General features: G+C 49.4%; 1 protein-coding gene across 1 annotated transcript in view; it reads left to right on the plus strand.

Annotated features, from left to right (window-relative positions):
• Nucleotide 1: 1 nt before the first annotated feature.
• HS3ST6 (heparan sulfate-glucosamine 3-sulfotransferase 6) overlaps nt 2–14,938 on the plus strand; it is a gene marked incomplete at its 5' end in the record, with an annotated part of 36,871 nt that continues 21,934 nt past the window's right edge. Inside the window, one exon of the mRNA XM_044677474.1 lies at nt 2–525. Within this exon, the coding sequence (XP_044533409.1) occupies nt 2–525 (524 nt within the window). The remainder of the gene's footprint in view (nt 526–14,938) is intronic.

Here is a 14,938-nt window from a genome sequence, read left to right on the forward strand (position 1 = left end):
CGGCGGCGGCGGGGAAGGCAGCGGCGCGGGGGGCCCGGGGCCGGGGCTCCGGGCGCACCTCGGGGCGCTGCTCCGCGCGCCGCCCCGCGCGCCGCTGCTGCTCTCTGTGCTCCTGCTCGGCACCTACTTTTTCTATTGCCTGTCCGGCCCCTGCGCCGCCGCTCGCCCCCCGTCGCAGCCCGCCGCGCCCCCGGCCACCCGCACCCCGCAGCCGCCGTCCTGGGCGCCGCGGCCCGGACGGCTCCTCCCAGCAGCGGCAGCTGAGTCTGAGGCTCCCCCAGAGCCCGAGGTGGAGCGCGGCGGAGCTGGGGCTCTCCGAAGCCCCGGGACACCCGGCGGGGGTGGGCTGCCGCTGGCCAGCAGTTTCGGGAGCCGGCGCTTTCCGCAGGCGCTCATCGTGGGCGTGAAGAAGGGCGGCACACGAGCCTTGCTGGAGTTTCTGAGGGTGCACCCCGACGTCCGAGCTCTCGGCGCCGAGCCCCACTTCTTCGACAGGTGCTACAACAAGGGTCTCGCCTGGTACAGGTAAGCGCCCTGCCGTGCTCCCGGCAGACCTGGGAGTACGGACCTTAGACGACCCGAGTCAGACTAGGGTAATAGCCATTCCTGAAGGCAGCTAGAATCTTTTTTGATCCACTGGTTCGCTGGGAGGGTCATCCCATCTGGTACCCTTTCCCTCTCTTCTCTGAGTAGACCACCTTTTGAGGCGATGTCCTCTTCTCTTCAACTTGGCATGTTTCTTTTCTCCTTTGGACAATTCTTCTTCCACCCCGGCCTGGGATCTTCATTCCTCTCCGCAGCCAGACCCTTCTTCTCTATGGGGACTTATGGCCTCCTGCTTTTCCCATTGTGGGTTCAGGAAAAGTCACCTTCGGGCACCCAGAAGGGCTTTTGCCCTAAAGTCATGTTCGACACACTCCTTACCCCGACTTTCTTTTTTGGGGAGAGAGAAAGCCCTCCGTCCCAATGTCCTTTGTAGCTAAGGCCACTAAAAACACTTTTCAGGGTCTGTCAGAGACAGTGGGGGTGGGGGGTGGGGTGGAGAGGGTGTTGCCCAGAAACTTTTAGCAACTTGGAGAGAAATGGGTCCCAGCAGTTCCGGAACGGCTTTTAGCGAATGGCTTGGAAGAGTATGGTATCCTTCAAGACCCCACCCTACCCGGCCAGGTCCTCTAGAAAGGATTGTCTTTCTCTGGGAGGAAGGAAGAATTGGTGGGGGTGGCAACACACTATGGCCCAGTGTCTAATTAGGCCCCTGTGGAAGGTAGGGGAGCAGCGCTATTTCCGAAGATGGGGGCTTTGGAGTGGTATATGTGTGTGGGTTACGGGTGGGGGGTAACTCCGGGAGAAGGTAGGCTCAGGAATCCCCCACCTTCCTATGCTTTGGCAGAAGCCTAGAGATCACTGAAGATGGGACCGAGTAAGTAAAGGGGGTGGGGGAGCGCTGGAGGGTGGGTGACAGTAACAGAATCTTGTAAGATCGAGGCTCAGGGAACCAAGTCGGTTTCTAAGGAAAGGCAGCCGGACTTGAAGACATTGAAAAGGATCCCTTCCCCTTCTGCATTGAGCTGGGGACAAGAACTCAGTCTCCTGAGTCTTTTGGTTTCCACAGTCAGACCAAGGGACTGGCTGAAGATTTAGGGAGGGAAATAAGGCCTGGAGATGGTCTTTTTTATATCTTGGAGTGGTAGAAACATGTTCCCTATTAGCTGGGAAACCCCAGAATGCAGAAAGCCAACTGGTCTCTTGGATTGCCATTTGGCAAAATGACTGGCCAGAAGTTGCCTCTAATGGGCATAGTTATTCCTTTTTCTTGGGTGGAACTTGGGGAGTAGTGTGGGAGAATGGGCATTGAATTTGGAATGGGAGGGGGGACCTGAGTTTTCAAAGGCTAGCTCTGCCACTTTTGACCTGCCTGACTTTGGATAAATCACTTAATCTTACTGGGCCTCAGTTACAGTTCCTGTTATTGTCGAGTGAGCGAGTTTTACTAGCTTATCTCTAATTCTGTGCTCTTGGATTGGGGGTGAATCTTCCCTTTTGGCTGTGACTATAGTCCCTGTATCTTTGCTGCTTGCCTGTTGGTAGCTTATCTGGGAGCAGGAAGCGGCTCAAAGGGAGAGTCTTCCCATGACTGGAAGTCTTAACTACCCCTTTTTAATAGGGAAAGACATTGTGTTTGGGAAAGCGAATAGACTCACAAAGCTTAAAGACCTTCCCTCTTGTGCTAAGCCTGCAGGGAGCCACCCTCCCTGTTTGCCAGCTCTCAGGGATTCAGGCTTTGTGAACCACACAGACAGGCAGCTCTAGAGGTTGCAGGGTCCGAGTAGACATGGGAAGAATGTTTGGGAAATGAGCCTTCTCTCCATTCACTCCTAACAAACTCCATCAGGGCGTTGCAAGTGTGTGGAACTTTGTTTGGGGGCTCAGGCAAAGCTCTTTGGCATTTGGGGGGATTTAGAGGTAGAAGTGAACTTGGTTTTGTGAGAAAAATTTGTGTACATAAATTATTAGTGCTTTAGTACCCCTTTTTCTTTTCTCAACTTGATTCCTTTTCCCCAGAAGAGGCACCTAGGGCAATATCACCATGGCATGAGGTGAAAGTCTCCATTTTCTCATGGCAGTTAGCAGGAAAAGGGTCCCACAACTCCCCTGCTGACTCCTTTGACACAAGCAGAAATTAAGTACTGTTGCTAGAGGAAGCAGCTGGCCCAGGACTGAGTGAATGAGCTTATATAGTCCTGGAACTAATGCCACAGAAATGGCTGGTCTGTGGCGGATGCCCCAGCCTGGTTTGGCTAACTCAGAATCTGGCCCCTCGCTTTCCTAGCTCTCAATCCCAGATCTGGATATCATGTACTGAGTCCTAAATTCTGTATATGTTAGGTCCTGGCGCCTTAGAAGTTTATGTGCTCTGGGCCAAGGGTGAGAGGAAAAGAGTTTTGGAGAATATAGGGAGTAGCGTCACAGAAGTACTGCATCCTGGGAAGGCTTCAGAAGGCATCTTGGTTTAGTAGAAAGAAGAGCGGAACTGGCATCAAGATAACCTGGGTTTGAATTCTAGATCTGCTTCAATTTACCACTTGTGAGGCCTTGGGTGTTTCACTTATCTGAGCCTCGAGTTTCTTATATGTAAAACGAGTAGGCTGGACTAGATGATTTCCAAGATTCCTTCCAGCTCCCCTTTCTATGATAAGCTCATTGACTGGGGTTTTAATTAACAGGAAAGAGTTAGGAAGAGTGTCTGTGACAGTCAGACATTCATAAACTTTGCAGATGCTTCCTTTCCCCCCTTTGTTCTAGTTTAGAAACTTGTCTGTCTGTCTGTCTGTCTCAGGAGGGCTAGAGCCAGGTTTGGTTGTTCTGAAGCTTGTAGCTCCAGCCCACCAGAGCCGATGTGGGTTTGAGAGAGGCCTGCCTGGTGTGTGTGCGCATCCGGGTGAGCCCCGCTCCAATTACAGGGTTACTCCATTAGCTTCAGGATTTAGTGTTATTGGCAGCTGGAAAGTGGAATTAAGGAGATGCCTCTAGGAGGGAGGGAAACTGAAGCCTTGTGATCTCTTAGATGGAGGCTCAGACAGTGTAGACATGCTGGTGTCCACCTCAGTCTTTGGTATTTCCTGGTTATCCTTGCCTCTAAGAGCATATATATGTACTGTGTGTCTATCAAGAAACACTATTATCAAAGGCAAAAGTTAGGTAGCACAGTAGATAGAACACCCAGGCCTGGAGTTTGGAGGACCTGGGTTCAAATCTAGCCTCTGACACTTTCTAGTTGTGTGATCCTGGGCAAGTCACATAATCCCGACTGCCTAGCCCTTGCCTCATTTCTGTCTTAAAACTGATTCTAAGACAGAAGGTAAGGCTTTAAAAAAAAAACAACACCTTATAATCTAGGTGATGATCATTTCCCCATAAGAACAGGGCCACCCCACCCTGGGTTTCCTTCCTTTATACTCTCCTGATGGCCACTATAGCATCGGCTCTTAATTTATGTTGAAGGTTTGACAGTCTTAAAGATAATTGGACTTCTAATCAAAAAGACAGCTCATATATCTCAAACACTTTGCAGTTTCCAAAATGCTTTCCTCTTAACAACTTTCTGATGTTGTCTCTGTTTTACAGATGAGGGCACAAGCACCTTGGGAGCACAGATTATTTCTTTTCTTTTCTTTTTAATGTTTGTGTCCCCAGCACCCAACATATATAGTAGGCACTTCATCCATGCTGGTCAATTGAGAAAACCGAGACTTAGAGGAGTTCAGTGACTTCCCAGCGTCCAGTCTGGTGTTCTTCCGGTTCTTCCAATTCCAGCCCAGTTTCCCTCTAGTGCCTCCACAGTCCCACTGTCTGGTCCCTGTAGGTTTGGTTAATGACTATGCTTTGTGCAGGGATTTGGCCCATTTCCCCCCTGTAGAATGCAAACTCCAGGAGGACAGGAACTACTTCCTTTGAATGCCAGGTCTGTGCTGAATAAAAGTTTGTGGAATTGAATTGAGCTGAAAGTATTTCTGATGTTAATTAGAGACAAGCACCATAAAGCTCCCTTTTGGGCTTTCTGGATGGCACCGGAAGGAGGTTATACCTGGTCAAGAGTGCTCTGGACAGGGGGTCAGGGCATCCATTGCAATCCTGCTTTAGCCCCTAACTCACTCTGTGACCTTGGACTAGTCAATTCCCTTCTGGGTCTCTGCCCCCCCTTCCCCCCCTTATAGCAGATGAGGAGTTTGGACGAAGTAAGATCTGGAAGGTCCCTTCCAACTCTTGACAGCCTGATTTGTAGATTGTCTGCCTTCCTTCCTCCCTTCCTCCTGCCCCCTCCAAGATAAATGACTGTGGTTCCCCCCCACCCCCCAACCCTTTAGCCCTTGAGTTTATACCGATAGTGATATAGAAGCCTTTTTTTTTTTTTTTTTTTTTTTAGTGGTTCCGGGTTCATGTATCACAACCCAATCAATCTCTTAAGAGGTGTCCCTGAGCGGAGGCCTCTCTGGGACCTCTTTTAGGCGGAAGAGAGGGTCAGAGGAGACAGTTTTTAGCTTGCAGGAAGCAGGTATGTCTGTTCAGGAGGGAACAGCTATGCTCTCCCCAGCATTCCTAGTGGGGAAGAGTCAGGTCTCTGTTCTCAGAGGCAACCTGGCTTCCCTGGAACTGGATAAGAGAAGTTTGGAACAAAGTATTACTGCTTGAAGACACTGATGAAGATTATCTTGGGGAGTCTGGTTTTTTTTCTTTATTTCTATTTTCTTTTCTTTATTTTATTTTTAATATCCAATTCTCTCCCTCTGACTTCCCCCTCCCCCTTCCCCACCCTTCCCCACCGATTGAGAAGGCTAGGAAAACAAAACAACAAAACCGTTACAAATATGTATAGTCATGCAAAACAAATTCTTGGGGAGGCTTTTCTGTAGGGTAGGTTAAAAACAATGTTGTTCCTGCATAATGGAGAGTTAGCTCCTGGGAAACAAAGCTCTCTATATACCTTCTAGACTTCCAGAATGGCTGATTGGGGGGGGGAACATCCTTTGGGGTCATTAAATCCAATTCTATCAGTTTACAGATGATGAAACAGTAAAAGGAAGAGAGGTTTATTATCCGGTCACAACACAAATGAGTGATGACTGGAACTAGAACTCTTAGTCCCAGACTCTAAAACTTCCTGGGGAAGTAAGTCCCTGGTTATGTCCAATAGTACCCATATTCTCTACACATTCCTCTCCCCACTCCCCACCAAGCAGATTCTACCCTGGAAGAGACCTCTGAGATCCTCTAGTCCAACCTCCATATTTCACAGATGAAAAAACGGAGGCTCATTGGTCAAGTGACTTGCCCAAGATCACTCAGGTAGCAATTAATTTGGAAAGGGAGGATTAGAATTTAGGCCTCTTTAATTTAAACACTTTAATTTAAACATTTATCATAAAAAGAGGGGATCATTTGAAGAGAGGGGCAAGAAGAAGATGGTTGGGACTCACACCAAAGGTTGAGGAGCTGCTACCTCTTACACACGAGTGGATGAACATCTCTGAAATTTCTGCCACAATCCTGTTGGATCAAGTGAAGAAATCCAAGCCTGCCAGCTCTGGCAGTCTGTAGGAAGGGACCGGGCCAGCTACTCATTTATTGATTGAAATCCAGTGTCAATAACCACACTGTGGCCCCCCTGGGGGTTGGTCCTGTCTCAAATGATCTTTGTCCCATTCTGAAATAATCCTGTTGTCTCTCTGGGTCATTTCTTTCCCCTGAAGTTAAGAAAATCTCAATGGCTGTCCTAATTTCCAAGGGCCCTGGCTAGTCTAATAGGGTCTTTAGAAGGCTGAGCTAAAGTGGATTTTGCTACTTAGCTCTGCCCAGGAATCCTGAAGCAAATAATTATAGTTGCTCACCCTGAGGAGGAAGTAGGATGGAGCAGGAAGCTACAGGGAAGCCTGAATGTTAATTGGAGCCCATATTTAAAAGCTTATTACTGACCTTTGAGAAGTTTTGACTGTATTAAGCTTGGGTGGGGATTGAGAACTTGGCTAATGAAAGGGTTGAGCAAAGGCGCCTTAATACCAGGGTTTAGCCCTAAAACAGTTTTCAAAGAGCCCTTAGAATCCGACTGCCTCACCCTGCTGTCTTGCTGGAAGCCATTTGGAAGGGTAGCCTGCCTTCCACCGGGGGATGCCCGCCCAGGAAGGAGGGTCCTTGGGGTGAGGGGGCAGGGCCATGGCCTTGGTGCAGCCTGGGCCAGCCACCAACCAGCAGATCTCTGTCTTATAGAGTTGAGGAGAGGAATAGAGGCCTTCTCTTTAGAGGCTCCAAGAAGTTTGTTTTGCTTGTTTTTTTGTTTGCTTTTTTTTTTTTTTTTTTTGAGTGGAGAGAATAGGAGGCTGTGTGTGATTGTGGGTAAATGAGGGTGTGAAGATGTTATGTGGGTGGCTTTTTTTTTTAATGTGTTTATATGGGTCTGTGAGTTCATAGTGAGGTGTTCGTATGCGAGTGTGAATGTACTTGTTGGCAAGAATGGTGTTTGTGGTTAGGAAAAGTGTAGTTTTTTAGTGTATTCAACAGAGATATTTTCACCTTGTAATAATAATAGCTAGCATTTATATGGTGGTTTATATTGAAGTTTGCCCAGTACTTTATGCGTGTTATTTCATTTGATATTTGCAATCATCCTTCATGGGAACTGTGGCAGTATGGTTGAGGCTTGCCCAGGGTTACCCAACCAGTGCCTGAAAGATTTGAACTCAGGTCTTCCTGACTCCAAAACAGGGACTCTGTCCACAATTCCAGCTAGCTGCCTCTTGAGGGAGAGGCAGCCACCCCGTAAACTAGTCCTTGGTCCCCTGCCACAGGCTTGGGAGGCAGGTGGGGTGGGTTAGAGGAGAGAGGAGCAAGGACCCCAGTTCTTGGGTTTAAGCTGAGTGACTGGCTGTTCCTTTGTCCTGTTCTACAATTGCTTCCAACAGCCATCTTGCTTTAGGCTTTTACCGAAAGGGGTCCACTTGATGTGGATGTCCCCACGGGGCAGATGATGGGCAGAATTTTGCCAACAGAGTGAGATTCTCTAGCAGAGATAGTGGGAAGCCCCCAAGTCCCTGGAGGCCAGTCTTGTACAAATGTCTACAACCTGCAGCTTCAGGGTCAGACCCAAGGGGGTCATGGAGAATCCAAACTTTGGGGATTTGATGAGGGGGAGGAAAGAGAATTGCATTAATATAGTCACTGGGGTCTTATTAGTCATCAGCATGCATTAGTCTGCAGGGAACAGACATGCGACCTCATTAAATGCCCCTGCTGATGACCAGTGCCTTTATTGATTCATTGAGTAGTCTGGAGGTCATCCTGGATCCTCCTTAGCCCTGACTGGGCCCCCTCAGCAGAATTTGAGGGTGGAGGCATCTGTGTGTGAAAGGTACCGGGACCCGTGTGCCCCGTGCGCACAGATGTGGTACCCGAGGATGCTCCGGGCCTGCCTGCATATTAGAGCATCTCTGTGTGTGTGTCTGATGTGTGACCCCCATAGATCGCCTCCCAGCACTCCCCCAAGCACACGCCTGTGGCTGCTGCCTGCTCTGAAGTCACCATTGTAATCTTCTGCTCTGTGACCCTTGGCTAATTGGAACAGCTTCAGAGGGGGCAGCTGTTGAGTGAGGCGGGTGGGGGGGGATGGCCCCCCAGGGAGCAATCCTTCTGGATGGGCACCATATGGTAAAGCCACTGAGCTACATGCAACAGAGATAGCCCTGGGCTCTCTCTCCTCACCCAGTGAGTTACAACCCTGGAGACCTTTAAGGGAGGGGACTTAGGTCAGGGGGGGGACAGGGGATGAGGAGGAAGAGGCACGGAGAGCCTCAGGTACCCAGCGGGTCATCCGGGAAGAATAGGACTTGGGCCCCGGGAGGCCCTGGATACCAGTCCCTGGTCCCCTGCCTGAAAAGGCGAATTTCCTCTCGTTCCTCTCCTCCCCTTTCCACCCCCCAGCTCCCAGCCCTTCCTTCCCCAGGAACTGCTTTTTCTGTGTGCAGTGACCTTCCCTCCATCCTTCTTTCGGGCCTTTCTTTTTGGTTATTCAGAGCTTCTGGGGGTGGGGAACAGAGTGGGGTTCCTTAGGCCTCCAGCCCAGCTTGTGGGGGCAGGGCTTTCTCCTGAGAGAAGGGACTAGAGTATATTTGAATTCAGGCTGGACTCGGGATTCAGGGTGGGAAGCTGCCCTTCCCCCTCTGCTCAGGACCGTTTCCCCCCCTTTCCTCCCTCTTGCCCCCTTTCTCTTCCCTGCTGCCCCATCCTCAAAGGCCCAAGGAAGGGGAGGGCCGTGGTGACGGCTGTGGGCTTGAAGCAGCCTCTACCAGGGTGGGTGTGGGGTGTCGACATCTTTAGCCTCCCCACCTCCTCCAGGTTAGGTACAAAGGCTCCTGGAGCCCTGCCAGGAAGGACCTGACACCCCTAAACGCCCAGAGGGATTGCCCGAGTTGGCCTGGGGCCAAGCGGGATCTTTGGCCACGAGGGGCACCCCTAACCCGTTAATCCAATTTACCTGAAGTTCTTTTGCTGAACTAGAGAGTCGATTTTTGTATTCTAAATGGTATGATTGGGCGATGGGCTGAGGAGGAGGGGATAGGAGCGTACCCTCCCTCACTGTTGCTTTGTTCCCTGAAATACAGGCCACACCCCTCTAGGGGGACCTTATGCAGATGCAACTCCTCTGGTATTATAGGGTTTTCTTTGCTATTCAAGTCTCCCTCCCAGGCTAGGGGGAGGGGAGAGGATGGGGGAGACAGGGCTATTTATCTGGAAAGGGGATGGTAATCCGGGTGCCACCCACAGCCCGGGATCCCCTCCATGCCCAGGCTCAGGGCTGGTTGTTAAAACGGTATTTATTCATTCTTTGGGCCCAGAGTGAGCCGAGGCACCATCCCTAGTGGGCCTTGGCCGGCTTGGGACCCGGGGAGGGATCTAAAAAGGATCCCAGGCCTTGGAGTCCAGGTTCCGAATCCTGGCTCTGCTGCTTCCTAGCTGCCGACTCTGGCCCAGGGGCTCCTATGTAAAATGAGGAGTTTGGGACCTGATCTCTAGGGGCTCTTTCAGGTCTGTCTCGGAGCCTTTTGAGGGAGGGACCATCCGTTCTACCGCCTGTCTGGGGAACTTATCTGGACGGTCAGGCGAGACTGAGGGAGCAGTTGGTCGCCTGGGGCCTGATGAAAGCCACAGGGAAATGTATACCAGATGTGAATCAGCAGAGATAATTTGTTAGACAATTTGTAAGATGCTGGTTGTATGGGGGTGCGGTTCCCCCTCGGTCCTCTGGCCTCAGACCCTGGCCCCCTCCCCAAAGGGAAGAAAGGGGCCTGGGCAACTGGTTTGGGGTGGGGGGTAAGGAACCTGCTAGGAGAGAGGGGGGTGTTAGGCAGAAATTTCTCTTGGGCTTCTAGCCCCATATTCACAACAGTAGTGAGGTGTGATGGGAGGCGGCTGTCTCTCTCCTATTCCAGAGAAGCCTCTTAACTGGGGCCCTACCAGGGGGAGGTTATGTGGTAGGTACCCCGAGTGCTCTTGTGATTGGTCAGGATTAGCTGTGCCCATCTCCAGCCTGCTGCCCACTATAGAACCCCGAGGGGGCTATTCCCCCAGATGGAGGAAGCCCAGTTTGGAATTGGAACCTTTTTCTGGAAACTCGAAGACTTTCAAAAAAGCGCATTACTGATCAGCGTGCATCCAGTGACAATGCTGAAATCTGTAAAAAGTGCTTTGTAAGGTTTCCAGAGTACTTGGAGCCATGGTATTATTACGGGGCTAAGAGAATAGGACAGTGTATGGTTAGTAGCTCCAGCTTCTTTTTCTGGGTGATAGTAGTTGGTGGAGGTAGACTAAGTCAGGAATTATTTTGTTGGGACTGGACGGTCTCTGGACTCTAGTGGACTAGCCTACTTGGGTGATGGGTCACACCACAAAAAAAGACCAGGAGGGGTCAGGAAAAGGAGATGCCTTGGCTAGTTGGGCTGGTGGGAGAAGGCTGAGTTTTGAAGCATATTGGACAAGCCATGTTACCTCTTTGGGCTTCATTTTGTTCATCTATAAAATAAGAGGTTTTGAATAGATCTCTCAGATCACTTTTAGCTCCGAGTGTCTAATTACAAAGGAAGGGACTCTTGGCTAGTCCTGTCTGTCTTGTTAAAGGCAAGGGTGTTTCAAGACGAGCAGGAGAAGGGTAGGGAATGGAAGTGGATTTTGGGACAAATGGTCTTAGTCTCCCAAATTTAAATTTAAATTTTACCAAAGGACATCCTGAATTAGCCATAATGGGTCAGAAACCATCAACATTTGGTTCTGAGTGATTGTTCTTCTCTACCATCCTTTTCTCCCTCCAGTCCATAAGCCATCCCTCAAAGAATCCAGCCGTGACTGTGCTGGGGAGACTGGAAACAGAGCAGCAGACTAGGAAACTTCAGAAGCTGTTTCTGATTAATTTCTCCTTTCTTGTCGATTTTTCTTTCCAGAAAAGAAGGGGGAAAGGGAGAAGGGGGGGAGTTGGTAATCTATCCGGGTTTGAAGAGGGTAATCGGTTTTCAAATAGGCGGGGAACGGAAAGGAAATCCCTAGCCAGTTTCAAGTTGTAGCCGACCCTGAAATCCTGCAGGGCTTCCTGGAGCTGGGAGCATAGCTGCTGCTGAGGCTGCCCCTTTGTCCGGAAGAGAAGGATTTAGCAAAGCGATTTTCTGATCTGAAAGTTTTGGAGTCAGTTTTTTTCCCCCTTGAATTCTTCCTCTGACCCCCAGGATTGGGGAGAGAGGAGGGGAAGGTAGCTCTAGGGAGATGCTGCTTCAGTTTCCTGTTCTGGGGCCAAGTATTCCCAGGATCTCTAGCAACAAGGCAGACTTTTCCTTTGGGGGTGGGGCTGGGGGCAGGATGTCTTCCTGAGTACAGCTTCAGATGCAGGATGGGAAGGTGAACCAGTCCCGTGGGGCCGATTTCAGACTCCATGTCACTCTTGATACCCAAAGCCCAGGTTGAAGAAGGGAGTGTCTGAAAGACAAAGGGTCCAGAAAGGCTGGGTGAGGTGGTGGGAAAAGTTGAGGCTGTGTGGCACGATGGAAAAAACCAGTCACTTTGGGTTCAAATCCTGCTGATTCACTGTCTTACCTATGTGACCTTCAGCAAATCACTTAACATCTCTTGATCCCAGTTTCCTCACCTCTAAAATGCTAGCTTTTAAAGTCCCTTCTGTCTCAAAAATCTCTGATGCTGTGATTCTGTGAAGGTGGCAGGGCAGGGCTAGGTGTCAAAGGCTTTGGGAAGGGCACAGGGCAGGGGCAACTGAATCATTTCCCAGATCCCCAGCCCCCAAGGATGGGCACAGCTGGGCAGAACCCAAATAGGAATTCTTCTAGTTTGGGACAGCCCAGTGTGACTCAACAAGGGAACATCCATGGGAAGAAAAGGGGTGGGGAGACCCAGATCACAGTAGCACATCCAGAAGGTCCAGTTATAGGGGCTTTGGGCAGAGTTGAGTACCTTCTAGCTTGGGGATAGTTGTGCTGGTTTGGGATGGGTCCTGGAGAAACAAAGTCTGGGTAAAATGAACGATTCTGGACCGTCACCTCGGGGCAGCCTCCCTGGGTCCTTTAGCTGCTCTCATCCTCGGTTTCATCCTACCTCTCGGGTCAGTTTAGTAGCAGTTTTGTCATCACCGTGAACATTCGTCTCTCATTTTTTGTTCAGTAAAAGGAAGCCAAAGTCTAAGTAAATGAAGGTCCCCAGAGAAAAACCAATGAAGGACAGATAATGAAACATACCTCCCACCTCATGGCAGAGGCCAAAGACTACCGGGGCAGAATTTTGTGTACATTGGTCCATGGGGTTGCTTAATTGTTTTCCTTTTTCCCATGAGGGAGTTCTATCTTAGAGGAAGGTTCAAATGACCATGATATGACAAATGACAAGAGGCATCACTGAAATACTTTAAAAAATGGAATTACTTTCATTGAAATATTTTTTAAAAAATTAATATAAGTCCCCCACCCCCACCACACACACACACACACACACACACACACACACACACACACAGCCCATTTTGCAGATGCAACCCAGAGGCAGATAGTCTAGGGAATCAATGGGGACAGAGCTAGGACCCCTGGCTGTGCATTCCCACACCTCTCCCTAGCAGCTGGGCTGTTCTTTTATGGCAAGGGTTGAAACTGGTGACCCTAATGATTTGTTTAGTGTCTGAACACCCAGGGTTCCTCCCAGCTTCCCACCACCCTTTCTTTCTTCTGCTAATCCCCCACGTGCCCAGACTGAGGGTAGGGAAGACTCAGTTTCTCCTGTCGTCAGTCTCTGGTCTCCTGCCCCCTGCCTAGGGTCCCAGAAGGGTAGCTCTTCCAATAGCTCCTTCCCAGAGTGGTGAGGTTTGGGTAGCAGAGACATAACCCGGTGCTTGACTGAAAAGGCAGTGGGATTAGGAGGTTGAGCCCCCTACTCAGATAACCAGTGCTATTTGTCTGTTGTGTGAGAACCTTGGGCTGGAAGGAAGGCCCAGCTGTCCCTGGCCCCTGGATCTAAGGGAGCCTACCCCCCTCCCAGCCGTCTTCTGAAACAATGGTCTTAAATTGGATTGGAAACAAATCCTTTCTGGCCTCCTCCTGGACGGCTGTTTAGAGCCAGAGTACAGAAATGCTTCTTCCATCCTCATCGCTCCCTCTCTTGTGCTGTGTTCCAGTCCTGTCTGAAAGCATTCCCTGGGAGCACCGGGGCTGCTGGGGAGTGGGGGGAGAGAGATAGGCACACACATTTGCTCCCTGGCTTTCTGGTTTAGATGAAGAATCCAAAGAGCAGTTGTTCTTTCTGGGCCCACGGCCCCCACCCAATCCCAGATAGGAAGGGCTGGGGGTGGCTCGTTTGTGAAATGAGACTCGATTCTCACCCTGGTCCTCAGCCCTTGGGCTCCTCACCTGTCCCTGGCCCACAGTTGGTCAGCCATCGTACAGATGAACCCTGGTGTCATGAAGCTCACTTGCTAACTTCATTTGTGAAATATTTGTTCATCGGGTCCTCTGTGCAAAAACAGAGGCTTCAGTTTACCCCGTGGAGCCTCTCCTTTAATGGAGATAAGACCCCAACACCAATAATGTACAGTGGTATAATGAATAGGATAAGTGCAGGACCCAGTTCTGGGTGAGGCTTGGGCGTGGGAGTGGGGAGGTCACTTCTGATGGGATATTGAGGAGGTGGCATTGAATTCGGCCTGAAAGGATGGGTAAGGGAAGAGGGTGTGAATTATAGGCACAAGGAACAGTGTGAGTAAAAGCAAGGAGGCATGTCTGAATACCAGAGAATGGACCAGTTTAACCAGAGCCCAGAGTACAAAGGGAAGGCTGGAAATGTCGGAAAGCTCCAGCTCCAGACAGTGGTTGACATTGGGAACTAGTCTGGGCAAAGGAATTTGAATTTCATTTGGGATGCAAATACCTTAAAGCCTTGGGTCCTGAGATCAGATACCCTAAACATGTAACTCTTCTCTCTCCAGAACAAGAATAAAAAGTTGGCATCTAGAAAAAAATCGAGTGGTCTAGGGCCGCTTAATGTTTTTGAGTACCAGATTTAGGACTTGGGGACCTGATCCTTGTACAGATTTCTATGGACTCTTTGGCCCCCCTGGGCTGGATGAGTCAGTATCTGGGCTCCCCTAATATTTTGTTAATGTCTGGGCTTGGAATCCACCACCTCATGCATATTTCTATGCCTCTTTTTTTTTTTTTTTTTTTCAGCTTGCTTGCTGTGCAGTTTATGACTTCCACGATGGTTCAGGAATTCTAGGATCACAGAATCTTAGGTTTGAAAGGATCATATTTAGAGCTGAAAGGGACCTTCAAGGCCACCTAGATCAATCTCCTTACTTTACAGATGAGGAAACTGAGTTTCAAAGAAGTTAAGTGACTTGCCTATGGTTGTTTAGAGACAGGATCTGAACCCAGGCCTTCCTTACTCTAAGCCTATCACTCCATCCAGTGTGCCATGCTCCCTAAAGAGTATATCTCATTCAAACTGCACACTCCCCTTTTTGGTGAGAAAATTGAGGTCCAGAGATATTAACTTGTTTTTTCTCAGATCACATGGAAAATAGTGGCGAGGCCAAGATTTGAACTCTGTTCCTCTGCCTCTAAATATAGCACTCTCAAATAACTGGGAGAGCTGTTTGTTCTATGCTACAGTACGAGAAAAGGAATGAAAGACTAAGAAAAGCTAAAAATCCAGTCCTTTTAGCTCATTAGTTTTCTGCTTAGCAAAGTGACTGTTTTTGTGAATTATTGTGCCAAACAGAAGTAAACCAAGGTATTTGCTATGTTGGCCCTTTTGAGGGAGAACCTTTTTGGTTTACTATATTCTTAGGCTATAGGTTTATGAAAAGCTACACTATATATATATATATATATATATATATATATATATATAT

This window comes from Gracilinanus agilis, chromosome 1, assembly GCF_016433145.1.
Source record: "Gracilinanus agilis isolate LMUSP501 chromosome 1, AgileGrace, whole genome shotgun sequence".
In the NCBI taxonomy this organism is placed as follows: Eukaryota; Metazoa; Chordata; class Mammalia; order Didelphimorphia; family Didelphidae; genus Gracilinanus; species Gracilinanus agilis.